Below are 22,527 nucleotides of genomic sequence, written 5' to 3'. Positions count from 1 at the left end.
TCTCAGATTATTGCACGGTTTGCTTTTCCGTAAAGTTTTTTTGAAATCTGACACAGCGGTTGCATTAAGAACAAGTGTATCTTTAATTCTATGTAAAACATGTATCTCTCATCAAAGTTTATGATGAGTATTTATGTTATTTGACGTGGCTCTGCAATTACTCCGGATATTTTGGAGGCATTTCTGAACATGGCGCCAATGTAAACTGAGGTTTTTGGATATAAATATTAACTTTATCGAAGAAAACATATATGTATTGTGTAACATGAAGTCCTATGAGTGTCATCTGATGAAGATCATCAAAGGTTAGTGATTAATTTTATCTCTATTTCTGCTTTTTGTGACTCCTATCTTTGACTGGAAAAATGGCTGTGTTTTTTTGACTTGGTGGTGATCTAACATAATCATACGTTGTGCTTTCGCTGTAAAGCATTTTTTAAATCGGACACGATGGGTAGATTAACAAGATGTTTATCTTTCATTTGCTGTATTGGACTTGTTAATGTGTGAAAGTTACAATATTTTTGAATTTCCCGCGCTGCCTTTTCAGCGGAATGTTGTCGAGGGGTTCCGCTAGCGGAACGCATGTCCTAGATAGGCTAAAGGTCCAATACAGTCGTTTTTATCTCAATATCAAATCATTTCTGGGTAACAATTAAGTACCTTACTGTGATTGTGTTCAATTAAAACGGTAAAAAATAAACAAAAATTGCTTTTTAGCAAAGAGCAATTTCTCAAGCAATACTTTTGTTTGGACTGTCTGGGAGTTTTAGCTTTCCTAAAATTTGCCGTTATTGGCAGAGAGATTTGGAACTATTTTTCTTACAGTGGCATGTATTCATGGATGCCAAACATATAAAATATGTTATCTTTCATCTCTCTGTGTTTATCATTTTCCTTCAATTTGCAAAACTGAGTATAACATTGTTGCCGCCTGTAGCATTGAACATAAGGGAAGCTAGCGAGCGTTTGACCTCCCTTGATAAAAAAGTATTGGAAAATAGCCAATAAGCATTGAGCTAAACTGAGTGAGCTCAACTGTGAATGGTCCTGGAAGCCAGTTTGGATCTGGCTTCACTCCAATCACACCCAGAGCATAACGTAATTGACAGAAACAACTTGAAATGTTGCGTCTCGTTGTGTTGTTGTCCTCCAGTGGCTAACTAGCTAAAATTGTCCGTTTCCTAAATTAGCCATGGATGGAGTTAGGGATTTGAACTTGTGGTTTTACTTAATTCTCCGTACTGGCCAATGATTATAGTGGTGATTCTGATCCAATCATAAATGAATTAATTGTGCCCCTGGCCTGAGAGGATGGAATTTCAATATGTAGCTAGATGTAGTAGACTAATGTTAACTAGCTGGCTTGGCACATTGTTGCCCATGAAAGGAAGTTAGGCTAGCGAGCAAGCATTTTAGCCAGGTACTGTAGCCTAGGACAACAAAAACTAAAAGTGTGTACTGTATGGTATGACAGTGTGATAGACCGTTTCATCAACATGAAAGAGAGGAGAATGGCATTGGCGCTTCTCTACAAGTAGGGCGAGTCAACACGTTTTTTCTACTTGCATGAACGCACGCAGACACGCACACACACACAAATCAGAACGATGGATAGCCATATCATATTTAGCTTACATTGATTGGACTAAATGGTTTTAGTTGTCACTGTATTAGACTAAGCATTGGTGATTTGATGATGTTGAAGTTGAAATGGTGCTGGAATAACGGAGGAAGCTCTTGTTTTATTTGCGACTTGCCATAACTCTCCGTGTTTCTAAATCAYCGATTGTTTAGTAGTATATTTCCGGAAACATTAACTTGCTTGACCATGCTATAGGTCATGTAACTGTTTGTTACATGCAACATGTTTTGTGGACTTCAATGGACAGAAGTTTCTCTCCAGTTTGTGATGAAACAAAGATGTGGTTTAATTTATTCTGCCTCTGTGTCTTCTTATTGTCTCAGCCTTAGGCCTATATATCACGGTCGCAAGGCATATGAACTAATAAGTTATAGAGCAGACAACGCAATTATCACCACACTTTTTTGCGTGGGGGCTTCCGCTACTGCTTTCTTATTGATCTATTAACTAATTTACCACATGGTGATGTCACCATGGAAGTCCAAAAACTCCCTGCCACCAAAACAGGCTGAAATGTTAGCCGTTTTTTTTCAAACAACTCTTACACTAAAAGGGCATTATCATAATTTTCACAATTTCACAGTATTATTCCAACCGCATTGTGTGGAAATATATGAAACACAGGAAATTATTTTTGACTGCACAGGGCCTTTAAAGGTACAGGCRACTTCCCCATTGTTGTGTCAGAGTCATAGCCTGGATCTAAACTGAATTGTCTTGTTTCACTTCACAAATTCAGTCTGGCCTTCCCGCCATTTAAATTGTGAAGTGAAACAARAGTGAAACAGAGCAATTCGGTTTGGATGCAGGCTATCTGATCCATGCTCCAGCAATAGTACATAGCTGTGACAGTCAGAATAAGGGGAGGTGGGGTGAAGTATTGGTGCTATGTTGGTCCTCACATAAGAGTGAAATGGCAAAGGCTCAAAGGCACAATGTCATGGATATCCAGTTCCTGTTTCCTCCTGCTGTCACAATGAACACTGGGAAGCATCTCTGTCTCTCTCTGTCTCTCTCTGTCTCTCTGTCTTTCTCTCTCTCTCTCAATTTCAATTTCAATTTAAGGGGCTTTGTTGGCATAGGAAACATATGTTTACATTGCCAAAGCAAGTGAAATAGATAATAAACAAAAGTGAAATAAACAATAACAATTAACAGTAAACATTACACTCACAAAAGTTCCAAAATAATTGTAATGATGTACAAATAGTTAAAGTACAAAAGGGAAAATAAATAAACATAAATATAGGTTGTATTTACAATGGTGTTTGTTCTTCACTGGTTGCCCGTTTCTTGTGGTATTTCACCCAGTAGATATGGGAGTTTATCAAAATTGGATTTGTTTTCAAATTCTTTGTGGATCTGTGTAATCTGAGGGAAATATGTGTCTCTAATATGGTCATACATTTGGCAGGAGGTTAGGAAGTGCAGCTCAGTTTCCACCTCATTTTGTGGACAGTGTGCACATAGCCTGTCTTCTCTTGAGAGCCATGTCTGCCTTCAGCAGCCTTTCTCAATAGCATTTTAGTATGCTCTGTTTTTTTTATAATTCTTTCCAATGTGTCAAGTAATTATCTTTTTGTTTTCTCATGATATGTGTTGCTGTCCGGGGACTCTGTGGAGTGTGTTTGTGTTTCTGAACAGAACCCCAGGACCAGCTTGCTTAGGGGGCTCTTCTCCAGGTTAATTTCTCTGTAGGTGATGGCTTTGTTATGGAAGGTTTGGGAATCGCTTCCTTTTAGGTGGTTGTAGAATTTAACAACTCTTTTCTGGATTTCGATAATTAGCGGGTATCGGACTAATTCTGCTCTGCATGCATTATTTGGTGTTTTACGTTGTAGACTGAGGATATTTTTGCAGAATTCTGCATGCAGAGTGTCAATTTGATGCTTGTTCCATTTTGTGAATTCTTTGTTGGTGAGCGGACCCCAGACCTCGCAACGATAAAGGGCAATGGGTTCTATAACTGATTTAAGTATTTTTAGCCAGATCCTAGTTGGTATGTCGAATTTTATGTTCCTTTTGATGGCATAGAAGGCCCTTCTTGCCAAGTCTCTCAGATTGTTCACAGCTTTGTGGAAGTTACCTGTAGCGCTGATGTTAAGGCCGAGGTATGTATAGTTTTTTGTGTGCTCTAGGGCAACGGTGTCTCGATGGAATTTGTATTCGTGGTCCTGGCAACTGGAACTTTTTTGGAACAACATTATTTTTGTCCTACTGAGATTTACTGTCAGGGCCCAGGTCTGACAGAATCTGTGCAGAAGATCTGGGTGCTGCTGTAGGCCCTCCTTGGTTGGGGACAGAAGCACCAGATCATCAGCAAACTGTAGACATTTGACTACAGATTCTAGTAGGGTGAGGCTGGGTGCTGCAGACTGTTCTAGTGCCCTCGCCAGTTCGTTGATATATATTTTGAAAAGGGTGGGCTTAAGCTGCATGTCTGCCCCCCGCCCCCGGCCCTGTGGAAAGAAATGTGTGTTCTTTGCCAATTTTAACCGCACACTTGTTGTTTGTGTACATGGATTTTATAATGTTGTATGTTTTTCCACCCAACACCACTTTCCATCAACTTGTGTAGCAGACCCTCATGTCAAATTGAGTTAAAAAAACAAAGCATGAGAAGACTTTGCCTTTGTTTTGGTTTGTTTGTTTGTCAATTAGGGTGTGCAGGGTGAATACGTGGTCTGTCATATGATAATTGGGTAAAAAGCCAATTTTACATTTGCTCAGTACATTGTTTTCTCTGAGGAAATGTACGAGTCCACTGTTAATAATAACGCAGAGGATTTTCCCAAGGTTACTATTGACGCATATCCCCCGGTTGTCAGGATGAGGACCAATGTGCAGCGTGGTGAGCGTACATTTTACTTTATTTAAGAATGACACCGACAAAAAACAATAAACCATACAAAACAAACCGTGAAGCTAAAGGCAATAGTGCCAACAAACAAAGACAACTTCCCACAAAGAACGATGGGGAAAAAACTACCTAAGTATGGTTCCCAATCAGAGACAACGATAGACAGCTGTCCCTGATTGAGAACCATACCCAGCCAAAACATAGAAATAGAAAATCATAGAAACACAAAACATAGAATGCCCACCTCAACTCACACCCTGATCAAATCAAAATGGAGACATAAAAAGGATCTCTAAGGTCAGAGCGTGACACCGGTAGTTATTGGGGTCACATTTGTGATCAGTCCTTGGTTCCAAATATTGGGGAAGATGCCAAAGCTGAAGATTATTTTTAAAGAGTTTAAGTATAGCCAATTGGAATTTGTAGTCTGTATATTTTATCATTTCTTTTAGGATACCATCAACCCCACAGTTGGAGGGTGTAACGATCGTCCTGGGAAGAAGGTGACCAAAACGCAGTGTGGAAAGTGTTCATGTTATAAATTTAATCAAAACTGAACACTAAACAAAATAACAACGAGGAAGAACGAAAACGAAACAGTTCTGTCAGGTAATACACACAAAACAGAAAACAACTACACACAAACACAGGTTGGAAAAGGCTACCTAAGTATGGTTCTCAATCAGAGACATCGATAGACAGCTGCCTCTGATTGAGAACCACACCCGGACAAACACATAGAACTAGAGAACATAGAACACAACATAGAATGCCCACCCCAATTCACGCCCTGGCCAACCAAAATAGAGACAAAAAAAGGATCTCTAAAGGTCAGGGCGGACAGTACCCCCCCGCCCCCCCCCCCAAAGGTGCGGACTCCGGCCGCAAAACCTTAACCTATAGGGGAGGGTCTGGTGGGCATCTATCCGCGGTGGCGGCTCTGGTGCGGGACGTGGACCCTGCTCCACCTGATCTTGGCCCACTTAGGTGGCGGGGACACTTGCCGCCGACCCCGGACTGGGGACCCTCGCAGAGGAGGGAGACTCTGGCTGCTCCGGACGGAGGAGACTCTGGCTGCTCTGGACGGGAGGGGACTCTGGCTGCTCCGGACGGAGGGAGACTCTGGCTGCTCCGGACAGGAGGGGACTCTGGCTGCTCCGGACAGGAGGAAGACTCTGGCTGCTCCGGACAGGAGGAAGACTCTGGCTGCTCCGGACAGGGGGGAGACTCTGGCAGCTCCGGACTGAAGCCTAGAGGGCGTCGCTGGAGGCTCTGGACTAGAGGGCGTCGCTAGGAGGCTCCGGACTAGAGGGCGTCGCTGGAGGCTCCGGACTGAAGGGCGCTCGCTGGAGGCCTCGTGCCATAACTCCTCACTTGGAGGCTTCGGCGCAATGGATCATCACTGGAGGCTTCGTGCCATGGATCATCACTGGAGATTTCGTGCCATGGATCATCACTGGAGGCTTCGTGCCATGGAATCATCACTGGAGCCCTTGTGGCCATGGAAATCATACACTGGAGGCTTTCTGCCATGCCATGGATCATCACTGGAGCCTTTGTGCCATGGATCATCACTGGAGGCTTCTTGCCATGGATCATCACTGGAGGCTTCGTGCCATGGATCACCACTGGAGACTTCTTGCCATGGAGAACCACACCCGGCCAAACACATAGAACGAGACAACATAGAACACAACATAGAATACCCACCCCAACTCATGCCCTGACCAACCAAAATAGAGACAAAAAAAGGATCTCTAAGGTCAGGGCATGACAGAGTGTTTGTATTTTGTCCTGTAGTTCATTCAATGTAATTGGAGAATCCAGTGGGTTCTGGTAGTCTTTAATAGTTGATTCTAAGATTTGTGTTTGATCATGTATATGTTTTTGCTGTTTGTGCTTTGTTATAGAGACAAAAAGATTGGAATAGAGCTTTATCCATACATCTCCGTTCTGGATAGATAACTCTTTGTTGTTGGTTGTTTGTTTCGAGTTTTCCAATTTTCCCAGGAGATTCTATGGATTCTTCAATTACATTGAGCTGATTTCTGACATAATGTTCCTTCTTTTTCCGTAGTGTATTTCTGTATTGTTTTAGTGATTCACCATAGTGAAGGTGTAGACTCAGGTTTTCTGGGTCTCTATGTTTTTTGTTGGATAGGTTTCTCAATTTCTTTCATAGGTTTTTGCATTCTTCATCAAACCATTTGTTATTGTTGTTAATTTTCTTAGGTTYTCTGCTTGACATTTTTAGATTTGGTAGGGAATCTGAGAGGTCAAATATACTGTTTAGGTTTTTTTACTGCCAAGTTTATACCTTCACTATTACAGTGAAACCTTTTGTCCAGGAAATTGTCTAGAAGGGATTGAATTTGTTGTTGCTTAATTGGTTTTTGGTAGATTTCCACACTATTTTCCTTCCATCTATAGCATTTCTTATTATTCAGTTCCTTTGGCTTTGATGCCTCATGATTGAGCATAGCTCTGTTCAAGTAGATTGATTTTGCTGTGATCTGATAGGGGAGTCAGTGGACTGACTGTGAACGCTCTAAGAGACTCTGGGTTGAGGTCAGTGATAAAGTAGTCAACAGTACTACTGCCAAGAGATGAGCTTTAGGTGGTGTGGGTGGGGGGTCCGTTAATCTGTTGCTCCTGTGTGAGGTGCTGGGGCTACGGTAGAGGGTGACGTCTTTCAGGGTCCTGGCAAAAGTTGGGATTGCTTCCTTGTAGAGGTGGACCTGGTCATAAAGGCTGTTCAAGACCAGGGTGGAGTGGTGGGCCAGGTATACATTAGGTTTTGAGGCACAGTCTCGTTAAATGCTTGCATTCACCCGTTATATGGTGGCAGGTTGAAAGTATTTTCGTGGTAGCAGTGTGGAGATAACCACGTGTGTGTTGGTGAAAACGGAAGTCTCTTTCTCTCTCTCTCTCTCTCTCTCTCTCTCTCTCTCTCTCTCTCTCTCTCTCTCTCTCTCTCTTTCACTCTTTCTCTGTCAATTCAATTCGATTTGCATTATTAGCATAACGTAACAATGTACATATTGCCAAAGCTTACTTTGGAGATTTACAATATATACATAATTAATAATAATAATCAATATTGTCAACAGGACAACAGTAACAACAATAACCAAGGGTCAAAATAACCATACATTGAACAATAACAATAAGCATAGAGGACATGTGCAAGACATTGGTTGGTCTGTCAGACACTGTCCCTCATCTTCTGGCGGGCAGCAATGTAGTGCGCTGCCAACCCACAGCCCTCTGCGTCCTCCCCCAACAGACAGGTAGCCTATCCTCATCAGAGAGGTCTTTGAAACCTTGAATAAGGATTTCAAATTTGGGGAAATTACACTCTCTAATTGTTTTATATTTTTGACATTTAGTCAGGAAATGCAGCTCTGTCTCAGGTTCTGCTGTGGTGCAGTGGTTGAACAGCCTTTCCTCTACAGGGAGACATGTTTTCCTGTGTCTACCATTCTCAATGGCAAGACTGTGCTCACTGAGCCTGTACTTTGTCAAGGTTTTCGAAGGTTTTGATCAGTAACCATGGTCAAATAGTTAGCCACGGTGTACTGTCGATTTAGGGCCAGATAGAACTGCATTTTGCTTTGTGCTTGTGCTTGCTTCCCAATAAGTAATGTAGTTTTGTTTTGACTGTCTTGTAATTTGTTTTGATCTGATTGATTAGATGTTCTGGTCTTGAGGCTTCAGTGTGTTAGTAGAACAGGTTTGTGAACTCAGCCCCAAGACCAGCTGAACGAGGGGACTCTTTTCTTTGCTCAGCTCTTGATATTGCAGAGCTTGGTACTGATATGAGAGGGGTCACTGTATTTCAGATGTTTCCAAAACTTAATTGCAGTTTTTTAGGTTTTATTATTAGTGGATATTGGCCTAATTCTGCCCTGCATGCATTGTTTGTAGTTTTCCAATGGGGTGTTTGTCACATTGGGTGAAATCTTGTTTTGCAAGTGAACCCCACACCTCGCTGCCATAAAGTGCAATTGGTTCAATGACACAATAAATTCGTTTTAGCCAAATTTTTATAGGAATTTGAATTTGTTTTTTAATTGTGTTTAATTTCTTTCTCAAGTTCATTCACTGCATCATCAACTTTGGTCTAATTCCCTGAGATCTTGATCTTCTCTGGAAAAACATTATTTTACTATTTTTGGGGTTTACTGCCAGGGCCCAGGTTCTCTCCCCCCCTTTCTCTCTCTCTTTCTCTCCCCCCTTTCTCTCCTGTTCACTGGTCCTCTATGCATTTTGATTGCCAGGGAAATATGAAACAAAGCAGGAAATCCTACATGTTTTTGAAAATAAATTGTTTCATGCTTGGGTATAATGGTACATGTACTGTTGTGACTTAAGTACAAAAATCGCAATTTTCTCCCAAGAACACAGCAATTAAAGCTCTGAAAAAGAATGGAAATAGGCATTCATATTCAGTGTTTGAATGAGACTTAGGGACCAATGCAAGGGTCCAAAATCCCCAAATAATTGCTATGTGTGACTTATTCATTACAGGTATTATAAGGCCACAGGGTGAGACCCAGATGCAGACACGGGAGGCAGATGGTTCGAGTCGCTGATAATTATTATAATCCAAGGGTCAGGCAATAGAATGGTCCTGGACAGGCAAAAGATCATAAAGGTCAGAATCCAGTAGGTACAAAGTGGCAGGCAGGCTCGAGGTCAGGGCAGGCAGTATGGTCAGGCAGGCGGGTTCAGAGTCAAGGCAGGCAAGGGTCAAAACCAGGAGGACTTGCAAAAGAGAGATAAGAAAAAGCAGGAGCATGGAAAAACAAGACAAACTGGCAACAGATAAACAGGGAACACCGGAATAAATACCCAGGAACTAATGGGGAAAACGGGTGACACCTGGAGGTGGGTGGAGACAATCACAAACACAGGTGAAACAGATCAGGGCGTGACAGGTATAGGCTATGATTCACTGGGGGAATGGTGTGGGGCTAACACAGCTCCCATCTCTGCTAGGTACCAGTTTATTATGCTTACATTGTATGAGGGGGTTGGACAACCATGGAATTCAGTATAGGCCTGTTCTAGCCGTACTCTTATCACCAACATGGAAAGTTTAGACATCCACTAAACACTGTTCTCTGTGTTATTCAATTCTTTACATTTTCTGCAGAGATATCTCTTTCTCTCCCTCTCTCTCTGAGGGATGAAGAGGAGGAGGATGGGGAGTGAAGTGATTGAACAGTAAGCAGCTGGCATGGCGTGGCCTAACATGGTTGTTTCTGGATGCCAAGGATAGCGCAGCAGAGCATATGACTGGAGAGGTGGCCTATGTCCAGACCAGGCACTATCTCGTGTGCATCCCAAAGGGCACCCTATTCCCTATATAGTGCACTACTTTTGATCAGGGCCCACTAGGGCCCAAAGTAGTGCACTACATAGGGAATGGGATGCCATTTGGGACACAACCCTCCTCTGTCCTCTCACCACCACTCAGCTCCTGTTACAGTACAACTATCTATCTCCCAGAGACTCCACACAGCACAGCACAATGTGCAGGACCATCTGACTGCCAGGTAGTTATCATCATTCTTCAGATTAATACATACGGTGCAATCGGAAAGTATTCAGACCTCTTGACTTTCCGCACATTTTGTTACGTTACAGCCTTATTCTAAAATTGATTAAATAAATAAAAATCCTCATCAGTCTACACACAATATCCCAAAATGAAAAAGCAAAAATAGTTTTTTAGAAATGTTTGCAAACGTTGATTTAAAAACCCCAGAAATACCTTATTTACATAKGTATTAAGACCCTTCATGTGAGACTTGAAATTGAGCTCAGGTGCATCCTGTTTCCATTGATCATCCTTGAGATGTTTCTACAACTTGATTGGAGTCCACCTGTGGTAATTTCACTTGATTGGACATGATTTGAAAAGGCACACACCTGTCTATATAAGGTCCCACAGTTGACAGTGCATATCAAAGCAAAAACCAAGCCATGAGGTCGAAGAATTTGTCCGTAGGGCTCCGAGACAGGATTGTGTTGAGGCACAGATCTGGGGAAGGGTACCAAAACATTTCTGCAGCATTGAAGGTCACCAAYAACACAGTGGCCTACATCATTCTTAAATGAAAGAAGTTTGGAACCACCAAGACTCTTCCTAGAGCTGYCCGCCTGGCCAAACTGAGCAATTGGGGGAGAAGGGCCTTGGTCAGGGAGGTGACCAAGAACCCGATGGTCACGTTGACAGAGCTCCATAGTTCCTCTGTGGAGATGGGAGAACCTTCCAGAAGACAACCATCTCAGCACCATTCCACCAATCAGGCCTTTATAGTAGAATGGCCAGACGGAAGCCACTCCTCACTAAAAGGTACAGCCCGCTTGGAGTTTGCCAAAAGGCACCTAAAGGACTCTCAGACCATGAGAAACAAGATTCTCTGGTCTGATGAAACCACGATTCAACTCGTCACGTCTGGAGGAAACCTGGCACCATCCCTACGGTGAAGCATGGTGGTGGCAGCATCATGCTGTGGGGATGTTTGTGAGCGGCAAGGACTGGGAGACTAGTCAGGATCGAAGGAAAGATGAACGGAGTAAAGTACAGAGAGATCCTTGATGAAAACCTGTGGTGAAGGTTCCCCTTCCAACAGGACAACGACCCTAAGCCCACAGCCAAGACAACACAGGAGTGGCTTCGAGACAAGTCTCTGAAGGTCCTTGAGTGGTCCAGCCAGAGCCCGTACTTGAACTCAATCTAATATCACTGGAGAGACCTGAAAGTAGCTATGCAACGACGCTACCCATCCAACCTGTCAGAGCTTGAGAGGATCTGCAGAGAAAAATGGGAGAAACTCCACAAATACAAGTGTGCCAAGCTTGTAGCATTATACCAAAGAAGACTCGATGCTGTAATCGCTGCCAAAGGTGCTTCAACAAAGTACTAAATAAAGGGTCTGAATACTTCTGTACATTTCCGGGGTTTTTTTAAATGTCAAAAACCTGTTTTAGTTTTGTCATTATGGGGTATTGTGTGAAGATTGATGAGGGGGAAAAAACGATTTAATCCATTTTAGAATAAGGCTGTYAAGTAACAAAATGTGGAAAAAGTAAAGAGGTCTGAATACTTTCCAAAGGCACTGTGTTGAGATAAATATTGAGATTCATCAACATAGATAGGCACATACAGACAGGCTTCAAATGGACCTAGTCCCCTTGTCTGATAATGTGAATTATGTTTTGAATCGTAATCCTCGTCACAGAGGACATACCCATAGTGTGCCATTGTCTTATGAGGGTGTCTGGTCATCTAAACAAGTAGCCTCTCATTTCAATGTATTTAGGTTGGTAGATTTTGAAAACTGTTTGTTGGAGTCTGAGTCCATGTTTAGATTTGGGGCATACAATATGAGATACGAGACACAGTCGATGGAGAACGGCTGAAAAGCACTGACCGTATTTGTACATATTTGTCCTGAACTGTCTTACTGCTTTTAAAACTGTTTTGATTCACGAGAGCAATGGTGAGTAAGATTTCCTGTTTATTTATATTATGGAACATCAACTTGGTTTGATACTGTTATTTTTTAGAACTCATATTTGGATATTGGAAGCCTGACAGGGCAGGGCCAACAGAGGAATGAAGTGGAGGGAGGGATAGAGAGAGAGAGCTAGAGAGGAGAGGGAGAGAGTGATAGAGGGAGAGAGAGAGAGAGGCACTATGTGTTCAGGCCAGGGTCACTGTCAAGCTATCTCCTCTTCCCTCTCCTGTCCCTCTCTCAGTCCCTGCCGCTATTTCGGAGGCTTGGCACAGGATGGCATAGTGGCATACCCCCACTGGGCAGCCAGATGATCAAGCCCTAAAGCTCAGTCCTCCTGAGCACCCAGGCCCTGTCACATAGCCCACATTCCCACAATCCACTTCTCTCCAGAGCCCGGCATCATGTTTGTAATATATGGAAACCCTCTCCTCGGCCTTCGCTCACACTGACATTTCATCTGGTGACAATGGACAATATATTTACACCACAGGGCTCCTTTCACTCCACATCCTGAGATGATGTTGCTGGATTGGTCGGGTGGGCAGGTGGTTTTATTTAAGCTACATCCAGAATGTAACATTAGCCTTTTGCAGGAACAAACACTTCTCATGTTAGATTTGACCTAGGCCTTGTCCCATAGTATAATCCTATGGTATAAACATGATTTAAAATGTGTATATACACTGTAGATAAAGTTATTATATGTGTGTTATGGTTAGTATATAAATATTATATTACTGAGCTGAGGTTTATTGTCTTACAGATGAATTGTCAAAACACTTTTGGACAGAGCAGATATGGTCTAAATGGATCTGAGAGCTAGCATTATAGCCCCTAAGTGATAGAAGAGGCACCATAGGTTGTGTTCATTGTTTTGTCTCCTGTATTGATCGTCTGAATGATATAACCCTAACACTCTCAGTATGTGGCTGGTCTGAAAGGGCCAGGAGAGACCTGACGAATCAATGGGCTGGGAGACCCAGGAGAGGGTTAGGATGAGGGAGGTCAGATCAGACGGCCAGAGGGCATCAGCTGTGTATAACTGATGGGCAAAGCAGTGGAGTGGAAAGCATACAAACATGGAAATAGAGGGGGATTACCCACATGAGTATCCTGGGAGCAAAGACTGTATTCAAAAAAGGTTACCATGGTTTCACTGAGTAACATATTTTATTAAACCATCTTATCTTAAACCTGAGCGATGCAATAACAGATCAGAATATATGCCCCCTACCGGTCTCTCTCAGACCTCTGGCCTTTTTCATGAGTCATCGTTGCAGTGTTATAACCGTCTCAGTATATCTGGGCAGTCCTCCAGCGTCAGATGACACAACGTCAGTCAAGTTTTCAAAACAACATCAGTGTGATGCTGGGGGGAGAATAAGAAGAAAACTATGGTAAGGAAAGTGTTAATCTTGTGTGCTAATTGACTCATATTGTTTTGAATGTATGACGTACAGTACAGAGGGCCGTATGCTCAACTGTCTGTTACATTTCTTAGTTGATTCATATATTTTGTATTACAACCATGTTAAATATTGTTATTTTTCTTGCCAATATAGTATCAAGTAATAATGTTTTCAATTTCAATTATTCAAAATTCACATTTTGTCATCCAGTACAATAAAAGGAGAGAAAAACTGAAAAGATGAAGTACATTTCAAGAGAAAGCCATTTTAACCGCTAATTCTGTTTCTGTTGGCCTAAATGACACAGATGGCTTCAACTGTGGCAGAGAGAGCCATAGGAGCAATCATTGGAGCAGCTGTGGCAGACGCAGCAGGTAATTTCATGGGACTGATATCTTTTCATTAACAGTAATATCCCAATAAGATACTGCAGCACTGGCTCAAACATAGCTCTGATGTAATGTCTTGGTGTTAATCAGTATGAGACAGCTGCACAGCTGCACAGCTGTCACTGATGATATTAAGAGTATTAAAGGGTGTTACCCTACTCTGTCTTCTCAACAAAGTTAAACAACAGTGTTATAAAATCAATAATGTTCCATTAGAATTAAAGTACATACAATCAATGTCATATGGATTGATTAACATTGCYCTCTTGCTATGTGCAATATTACAAGCCGTACACGTACAGTATGGCAATTAATGATCTGGACTCGTTCTAGATTTGAAAAGTGTTCAATGTCATTATGTCTAATAACCACAGTATATAACGCATACTGAAGACTGAATATTATGACAGGGAAGTGAGTTGGATCCAAGCTGATGAAACCCCTATTTCTGGTTGTAGATACCTTATACTACATCCACAGGAAATAAGGGTCACAGAATATAACAATGACTCAATACATTAGGTCTATGCCAAAATAAAAGTCAAAACACTAAGGCTACACTAATATCAGTCCAGTAACTTTCTCTTTTCTATGTACCCCACCCTAACAGCCCAGCCCATGCATTGGATTTACAACCCAGAGCGACTGAAGGAGGTTCTGTCAGATCTGGAACCGTGTCCAGAGTTCCGCCCTCAGTCAGCTAACCCGTTCTACCGCAGAGAGACCGGAGAGCAGACGTGCTACGGAGACCAGGCCTACGTACTGCTAGAGTCACTCAGTCAATGTGGAGGTAGCATACTGACACCCAATAGGACGAACATCCAATGGCCTAATGTCTTGCTAAATAAAGAACATTTCACGTCGAGTTAGTTTTATCGTGTTCACTCCATGAATGACATAATATACTCATATGCTCTATGTTTTTATTGGTAATCACTAGATGTGAACGTGGAGGACTTGACCAAGCGCATCTACAAGTTCTTTGGCCCAGACACTGTGTATGATCTTCCTCTCAATAACCCATACAGACAAAAGAACGGTASGCAACCAATCAGCAGTCATTTCCTGTATGTGTACAAACTGTTGCTTTTCTGTGCCCCATCGTCTGACCAATGACAAGAGAAACAGTATAAAAAAAAAGGTGAAAAACTGACTAGTCATCTGGTCCCACAGAGGGGTAYAGTGGTTGTGTGCTTTTGTCAGTTTTTTATACCACAGAGTTCTGTTTTCCCCTTTGGTAACTTATGGGGAATCCCCTTTTGAAAAAAGAATGTTCCGGACAAAAACACTTTCCTATTGGGATATCATGAAGCCAGGGTTTTTAAACTATTCTCCACAGTATGGTGATTGAACATGTAAAACTCAGCAAAAAAAGAAACGTCCCTTTTTCAGGACCAAGTCTTTCAGAGATAATATGTAKAAATCCAAATAACTTCACAGATCTTCATTGTAAAGGGTTTAAACACTGTTMCCCATGCGTGTTCAATGAACCATAAACAATTAATGAACATGCACCTGTGGAACGGTTGCTAAGACACTAACAGCTTACAGACGGTAAGCAATTATGGTCACAGTTATGAAAACTTAGGACACTAAAGAGGCTTTTCTACTGACTCTGAAAAACACCTAAAGAAAGATGCTCATCTGCGTGAACTTGCCTTAGGCATGCTGCAAGGAGGCATGAGGACTGCAGATGTGGCCAGGATAATAAATTGCAATGTCCGTACTGTGCAACGCCTAAGACAGCGCTACAGGAAGACAGGACAAACAGCTGATCGTCCACGCAGTGGCACACCACGTGTAACAACACCTGCACAGGATCGGTACATCAGAACATCACACCTGCAGGACAGGTACAGGATGGCAACAACAACTGCCCGAATTACACCAGGAACGCACAATCCCTCCATCAGTGCTCAGACTGTCCGCAATAGACTGAGGGAGGCTGGACTGAGGGCTTGCAGGCCTGTTGTAAGGCAGGTCCTCACCAGACATCATCGGCAACAARGTWGCCTATGGGCACAAACCCACKGTCGCTGGACCAGACAGGACTGYCAAAAAGTGCTCTTCACTGACGAGCCGCGGTTRTGTCTCACCAGGSGTGATGGTRGGATTMGCGTTTATCGTCMAWGGAATGAGCGTTACACRGAGYCCTGTACTCTGGAGCGGGATCGATTTGGAWGTGGAGGGTCCGTCATGGTCTGGGGCYGTGTGTCACAGCATCATCYGACTGAGCTTGTTGTCATTGCAGGCAATCMCAARGCTGTGCGTTACAGGGAAGACATCCTCCTCCCTCATGTGGTACCCTTCCTGCAGGCTCATCCTGACATGACCCTCCAGCATGACAATGCCACCAGCCATACTGCTTGTTCTGTGCGTGATTTCCTGCAAGACAGGAATGTCAGTGTTCTGCCATGGCCAGCAAAGAGCCCGGATCTCAATCCCATTGAGCACGTCTGGGACCTGTTGGATCGGAGGGTGAGGGCTAGAGCCATACCCCCCAGAAATGTCCGGGAACTTGCAGGTGCCTTGGTGGAAYAGTGGGGTAACATCTCACAGCAAGAACTGGCAAATCGGGTGCAGTCCATGCCAGATACTGACTGTTACTTTTTATTTTGACCCTCCCTTTGTTCAGGGACACATTATTCAATTTCTGTTAGTCACATGTCTGTGGAATCTTGTTATGTTCATACAAATATTTACACATGTTAAGTTTGCTGAAAATAAACGCAATTGACASTGAGAGAGTTTATATTTTTTTCAGTCAGCTAAAGCTGTTCACTCTCAATTGAAATGTAAAGGTCCTAAAGCTGTCCTCCCCATTGATGGCCCTTGGAGAAACGCAAGCCTCAAAGCCTTCATGAGGAACGTGGATGCAGGAAAAGAAAAGACAGGTACAGTAACATAAAGATCACCAGCTGAAAGGAAGCACGTCTGTCCTGGGTTCATTTATTATGAGTTACATTTAGACACAACCTGTTTGAAAAAAGTACAAGCTGTCAAATCGCTGATTCCTTCTGTCACTGATTCCTCACCTCCCTCTCAAGGCGCATTGGAGGATAGGCTCCAAGGTCCCTCTCCTTAGACCTCCTCCTCCAATGAGCTTTGAGAGGGACGTGAGGAATTGAGGGAATCAAAGATTTTACTTTTTCACTCTCCATTTCAGGATGTGATGTGGACTGTCAGATGGACGGGGTCACCAAGATGGCTCCCGTTGTGGCGATGTTTGCTGGGATGCCGGAGATGTTGGAGAAGGTGGAGACAGCCATACGTGTAACCCAGAACAACGATATGTGTGTGGCCATGACACTGGCTGCAGCAAGGTACTGTAGGCCTATAGAGCAGAAAATGGCTCTTAATGCATAAAGGCCTCATAAATTGTGTAATTTATCTCATTACTCACGTCCATTAACATGCTTCATAACACAATCAATGCTTAATGGGCTCCCAAGTGGCGCAGCGGTCTAAGGCACTGCATCTCAATGCTAGAGGCATCAATACAGACATCTGGTTTGAATCCAGGTTGTATCACAACAGGCCGTGATTGGGAGTGCCATAGGGGGGCGCACAATTGGTCCAGGTTTGGCCGGTGTAGGCCGTCATTGTAAATAATCATTTGTTCTTAACTGACTCGCCTAGCTAAATAAAGGTTATAAAAATGTTTTACAAAAATAAAATACTGACTATGGTTGTGGTAGGTACAATTTACGAGATTATGCCATATCTAAACTGAACTAAAAATATAAATGCAACATGTAAAGGTTTCATAAGCTGAAATAAAATATCCCCCAAAAATTCTCTAAAATGTTGTACACCAATTAATTTACATCCCTGTTAGTGAGCATTTCTCCTTTGCCAAGATAATCCATGTAGTATATCAAGAAGGTGATTAAACAACATGATCATTACACAGGTGCACCTTGTGCTAGGACAATAAAAGGCCACTCTAAAATGTGCAGTTTTGTCACACAACGCAACGCCACAAATGTCTCAAATTTTGATTTTGAAGGAGAGTGCAATTGGCATGCTGACTGCAGGAATTTCCACCAGAGCTGTTGCCAGAGAATTTATTGTTAATTTCTCTACCATAAGCRGCTTCCAARGTCGTTTTTGAGAATTTGACAGTACGTCTAACTCACATCCACAGACGTCGTGTATGGTGTCGTGTGGACAAGCGGTTTGCTGATGTCAACATTGTGAACAGAACGCTGCATTGGTGGCGGTGGGGTTATGGTATGGCAWGGCATAAGCTATGGATAACAAACACAATTGCATTTTGTCAATGTCAATTTGAAAACACAGATATACTGTGATGAGATCCTGAGGCCCATTGTCATGCCATTCATCCGCCATCACCTCATTTTCTCCATGATAATGCACGGCCCCATGTCGCAAGGATCTGTACACAGTTCCTGGAAGCTGAAAATGTCCCAGTTCTTCCATGGCCTGCATACTCACCAGACATGTCACCCATTGAGCACGTTTGGGATGCTCTGGATCGATGTGTACGACAGCATGTTCCAGTTCCTGCCAATATCCAGCAACTTCTCACAGCCATTGAAGAGAAGTGGGACAACATTCCACAGGCCACAATCAACAGCCTGATCAACTCTATGCGAAGGAGATGTGTTGTGCTGCATGAGGCAAATGGTGGTCACGCCAGATACTGACTGGTTTTCTGATCCACCTCCCTACCTTCTTTTTTTAAGGTATCTGTGACAAACAGATGCATATCGGTATTCCCAGTCATGTGAATTCCATAGATTAGGGCCTAATGAATTTATTTCAATTGACTGATTTCCTTATATGAACTGTAACTCAGTAAAATCTTTGAAATTMTTGCATGTTGAGTTTATAATTTTGTTCAGTATGCATTTCTTGTCAGGTTCCTGGAGCATTTCATCCTGAATGGTTCTGACCCCAATGCTCTGGACTCAGTGTTGGCCCAGCTCAACAACCCAAACAGAAACAACCCTCAGGACCTGGACAGGGCTGTTATTGGTACGACTCTAATGCCACTCCCGCTTATAAACATTCACAATCTTTCTGCTCATGCATTATTAGGGCTTCATCCCAAATGGCACCCTATTCCATATTTACTGCCCTTCTTTGGATCAGGGCCCATAGAGCTCTGGTCAAAAGTAGTGCACTATTAGGGAATAGGGTGCCATTTGATGTGCAGCCTAGCTAGAATGTTAAGTAATGATGTAGATCTCAACTGATTTATTTTACTAATCTCCTATGAGCGTTAGATTATACATATTGTATATTAAATATTAATACAATGGTGGGAACAGCCAAATCTCAGCCAGTCTGTCACGACTTCCGCCGAAGTCGGTCCCTCTCCTTGTTGGGGCGGCGTTCAGCMGTCYACGTCACCGGCCTTCTAGCCACCGKCGATCCYKTTTTAATTTTCCATTTGTTATGTCTATGTCTTACACACCTGGTTTCASTCACCCAATTACCTGTTTAGTATTTKACCCTCTGTTCCCCATGTTTGGTTGTGAGTGATTGTTTGTTGTATTTGTGGTCCGTATTGTGGGCTTTGGATTTATCTTGTATTCTAATGACTTTGAGTAAAGTTACCTTTATTTACTAATCTCTYKTGTCCTGCGCCTGASTCCTCTGCACCAGCTAAACATAGACCGTTACACAGTCAAAACCTAAAAAGGTAACACAAGACTGTAAAATGTAAATGGACATAGAATCTTGAGTGGCAGGTTAATGAAGAAAATATAATTTTCCCCCAAAGTATGGTAATAAAAAATGCATATGGGAASTGTTAAATGTTGCATTTCACTCTGCCTTTCACCATTGCAGCACAAATCTGTCAGGTGAAGGACAACTTAGCCAAGCATTCCCCAGAGCTGATACCTGCTGTGTTCACTAACACATGAGGTAGGTCCCAAACACACACACACACACACTAGGTAGGTGGCGTCGCCAGCACGGCTGTGGCAGCAGCAGGGTCCAGTCTGTCGACTTGGCACCGTAACCACACCATCCCAGTCAGCACATCCGTTAGCTAGTTAGTTAGTTAGCCCTGGTCTAAGAAAGTGCTTTCCTTCTCTCTAGTCTTTGATCCCGTCATTAATGAACCCGTGCTTAAATTTCCGGGAGACGGGAGCTCCTGCATCTTTGAACCTAAAACACATGTTAGGATGTGTGTGTGAATTCATGTTAGGATGTGTGTAATTCATGTTAGGATGTGTGTAATCATGTAGGATGTGTGTAACTCATGTTAGGATGTGTGTAACTCATTTGTTAGGATGTGTGTAATTCATGTTAGGATGTGTGGTAATTCATGTTAGGATGTGTGTAACTCATTGTGGTAGATGTGTGTAACTCATGTTAGGATGTGTGTAACTCATGTTAGGATGTGTGTAACTCATGTTAGGATGTGTGTAACTCATGTTGGTGTTTTCCTCCCTTCACCTCTCAGTTCAAAAGGATTTATTGACATGGAAAATCTAACCACATACACTGCCCAATAAAACTTAAGAAATATATTGAATGATTGATGACATGAGTAAAGAGTATGAAGACAATTACCTCTTGGTCCTTATCTGTGTCTGCGGTTCCTATCCCCAGCCTTGCCAGGTGCATTCCAGGGAGCGCTGCATGGGGTCCTGACACTGAGCCAGCTGGAGGAGGCAGTCAGGGGAACCATGCGCCGCGGGGGATGCACCGCCAGTAGGGCCTCATTCATAGGGGCCTGTTTTGGAGCACAGGTAGGGTTGGAGCAAAGCCCTACATTTACATTTTGGTCATTTAGCAGGCGTTCTTATCCAGAGCAACTTACAGTRAGTTATACTGTCTGGCCCATGCAAATATGATCAAAACATGGAACRTTTATTCATTAGAAGTAGCTAGCTAGTATTTCAAGTAGCTAGTATTTACATAGTTGTTACATGGTCATTTGATTGTAAGACATTCCACACAGCAGGATATTCAAACCTAATCATTCAAGTTATTTGTTCTATAAATCAACCTTCATCCAATTTATACATGTTGACTATAAGGTGAAGCCTATATAATGAGTGAGCAATAAAACTACTTTTCTGTATCCCGTGTCCATAGTTTCAGCCTGGGTAATGAGTTTGACCTCGGATGGATTGCTTTGTGTCTGCTCTGAAGGCTTAGCATTTTATATACTGTAGCCTTTATCTGTTCCTCCTCCCTTGTCTTTCCAGACAGGTCTTCAGGGAATCCCAGAGTCTTGGAAGAACAGGACCCTCAAATATCCTGTGCTGCTGGGACTGGCTAAGAAAGTTGTAGGCTCACAGCAAGCCTAGATTTGGCACATCACGTTAAAGGCAGTTATGCAAATGTATATTACTAAATTAATGTATTGCTAGAGCTGATTAACATAACCAGTCCAACATATTATTAGGGAATATGAATTATGTATTGATTATGTATAAAAAAAATTACAACTGCTTTGTAAGCCCATTTTATAACACAGTTGTACTTTGACAAAACAGTTTATGAAAGTTACATTCTAAAGTAACATTTGACGGATGTAACTTGAACCTTGTTGCTCTGTCAAAGCTGCAGTATGTTGCAAAATGATGAGTATATGGAATATGGAATATTCTTGTCATGTATACATTAGGATTAAAAGAGGAAGGATACTTGTGAACCATTTTTGTGGTAACTGAGTACATAAAATGAATTAACACAGCATCTAAACAAAATTAGGAAGATTACAAATAGCATTTGTGTGTTGTAGTGCTTGCATGTATAGGAAATTATTAACTTATCACATATTGCAGTTGTTTACTTCACCTTAGCTACAGCTCTGAAATACTGTCTCTATGGTTTTGGGTGGTTTTTCAGTTGAAATAACCTCTGCTCCGGTTAGAGAAACTGAGGGCTTGCAATAATTTAAAGAACAGAAATGTATTTTGCAAAAGAGGAAATGAATTTCAGCAAGTTTCAATACTCTCTATCTCTTTCTCTCTCTGGCATGGGTTCTGTTGAAGTGAAATAACAGAGACACAGAGATTTACCGTGCTGAAACAACTGAAGGGACTGCAACTTATCCCTCCCTCAAAGGAGTTAGTCTGTTTTCTTAAAACTGCTGACTTCCATATTACCATGTTCTCAATGGCTCCTCTGATGATTTTGAATATACTCTCTGCATAAAATGAAGCCAATATCTTAATATCTTTGACATGGAGTGTGGTTATGAAAACAGGAATATAAGATGTAATGCAGTGTAAAATCTTTCATTGGTTTGCATGGCTCTGGCTATAAGACGTGGTGAAAGTTGACTACTAGATGTTATAATTTAGGGCAGTGTGACTGAATTACAATATATGCACTTGTAAAATCATAGATAGTGACTTTGCTAACATCGACTATTACTTATTRATATGGCTGGCATGATTTAAAACAGCTGCGTTGCTCTCTCTAACCGGAGGCCATGGCTAGTCAGATCAACATTCAAAACTACAACCTGTTAATGGCTTATTAAGTTTGCTTAAACTGCATAGGCCTACATTACAAGAGTCCAGCCTTTAAAAATGTGTAKATTTCAATCTGTATACGTCGGATAACCATAGGAGACTCAATAACTATGTGTACTGACAAAGTAGTGACAGCACATTTTATTTTAAGGCGACTTTATCATTACATTTTCCTCTTGTATTGTTTTSTATGTTAAATATTTCACTAGGTGTGTTATGGT

At 42.2% G+C, this 22,527-nt stretch overlaps 1 protein-coding gene across 1 annotated transcript; it reads left to right on the top strand.

Annotated features, from left to right (window-relative positions):
* Positions 1–13,329: 13,329 nt before the first annotated feature.
* On the top strand, positions 13,330–21,477 carry LOC111972994 (crystallin J1B-like). The gene is made up of 10 exons (XM_024000110.2): positions 13,330–13,434; positions 13,754–13,820; positions 14,446–14,625; positions 14,776–14,874; positions 16,637–16,729; positions 17,002–17,158; positions 18,721–18,836; positions 19,656–19,733; positions 20,427–20,566; positions 21,029–21,477. Exons 1-10 carry the CDS (start codon positions 13,432–13,434, stop codon positions 21,128–21,130), a joined length of 1,035 nt encoding a protein of 344 aa, XP_023855878.1. The 5' UTR covers positions 13,330–13,431; the 3' UTR covers positions 21,131–21,477.
* The last annotated feature ends 1,050 nt before the right edge of the window (positions 21,478–22,527 follow it).

Source organism: Salvelinus sp. IW2-2015, linkage group LG14, assembly GCF_002910315.2.
Source record: "Salvelinus sp. IW2-2015 linkage group LG14, ASM291031v2, whole genome shotgun sequence".
In the NCBI taxonomy this organism is placed as follows: domain Eukaryota; kingdom Metazoa; phylum Chordata; class Actinopteri; order Salmoniformes; family Salmonidae; genus Salvelinus; species Salvelinus sp. IW2-2015.
The sequence above is the reverse complement of the archived record's forward strand: the minus strand, read 5'-3'. Positions and strand labels throughout refer to the sequence as shown.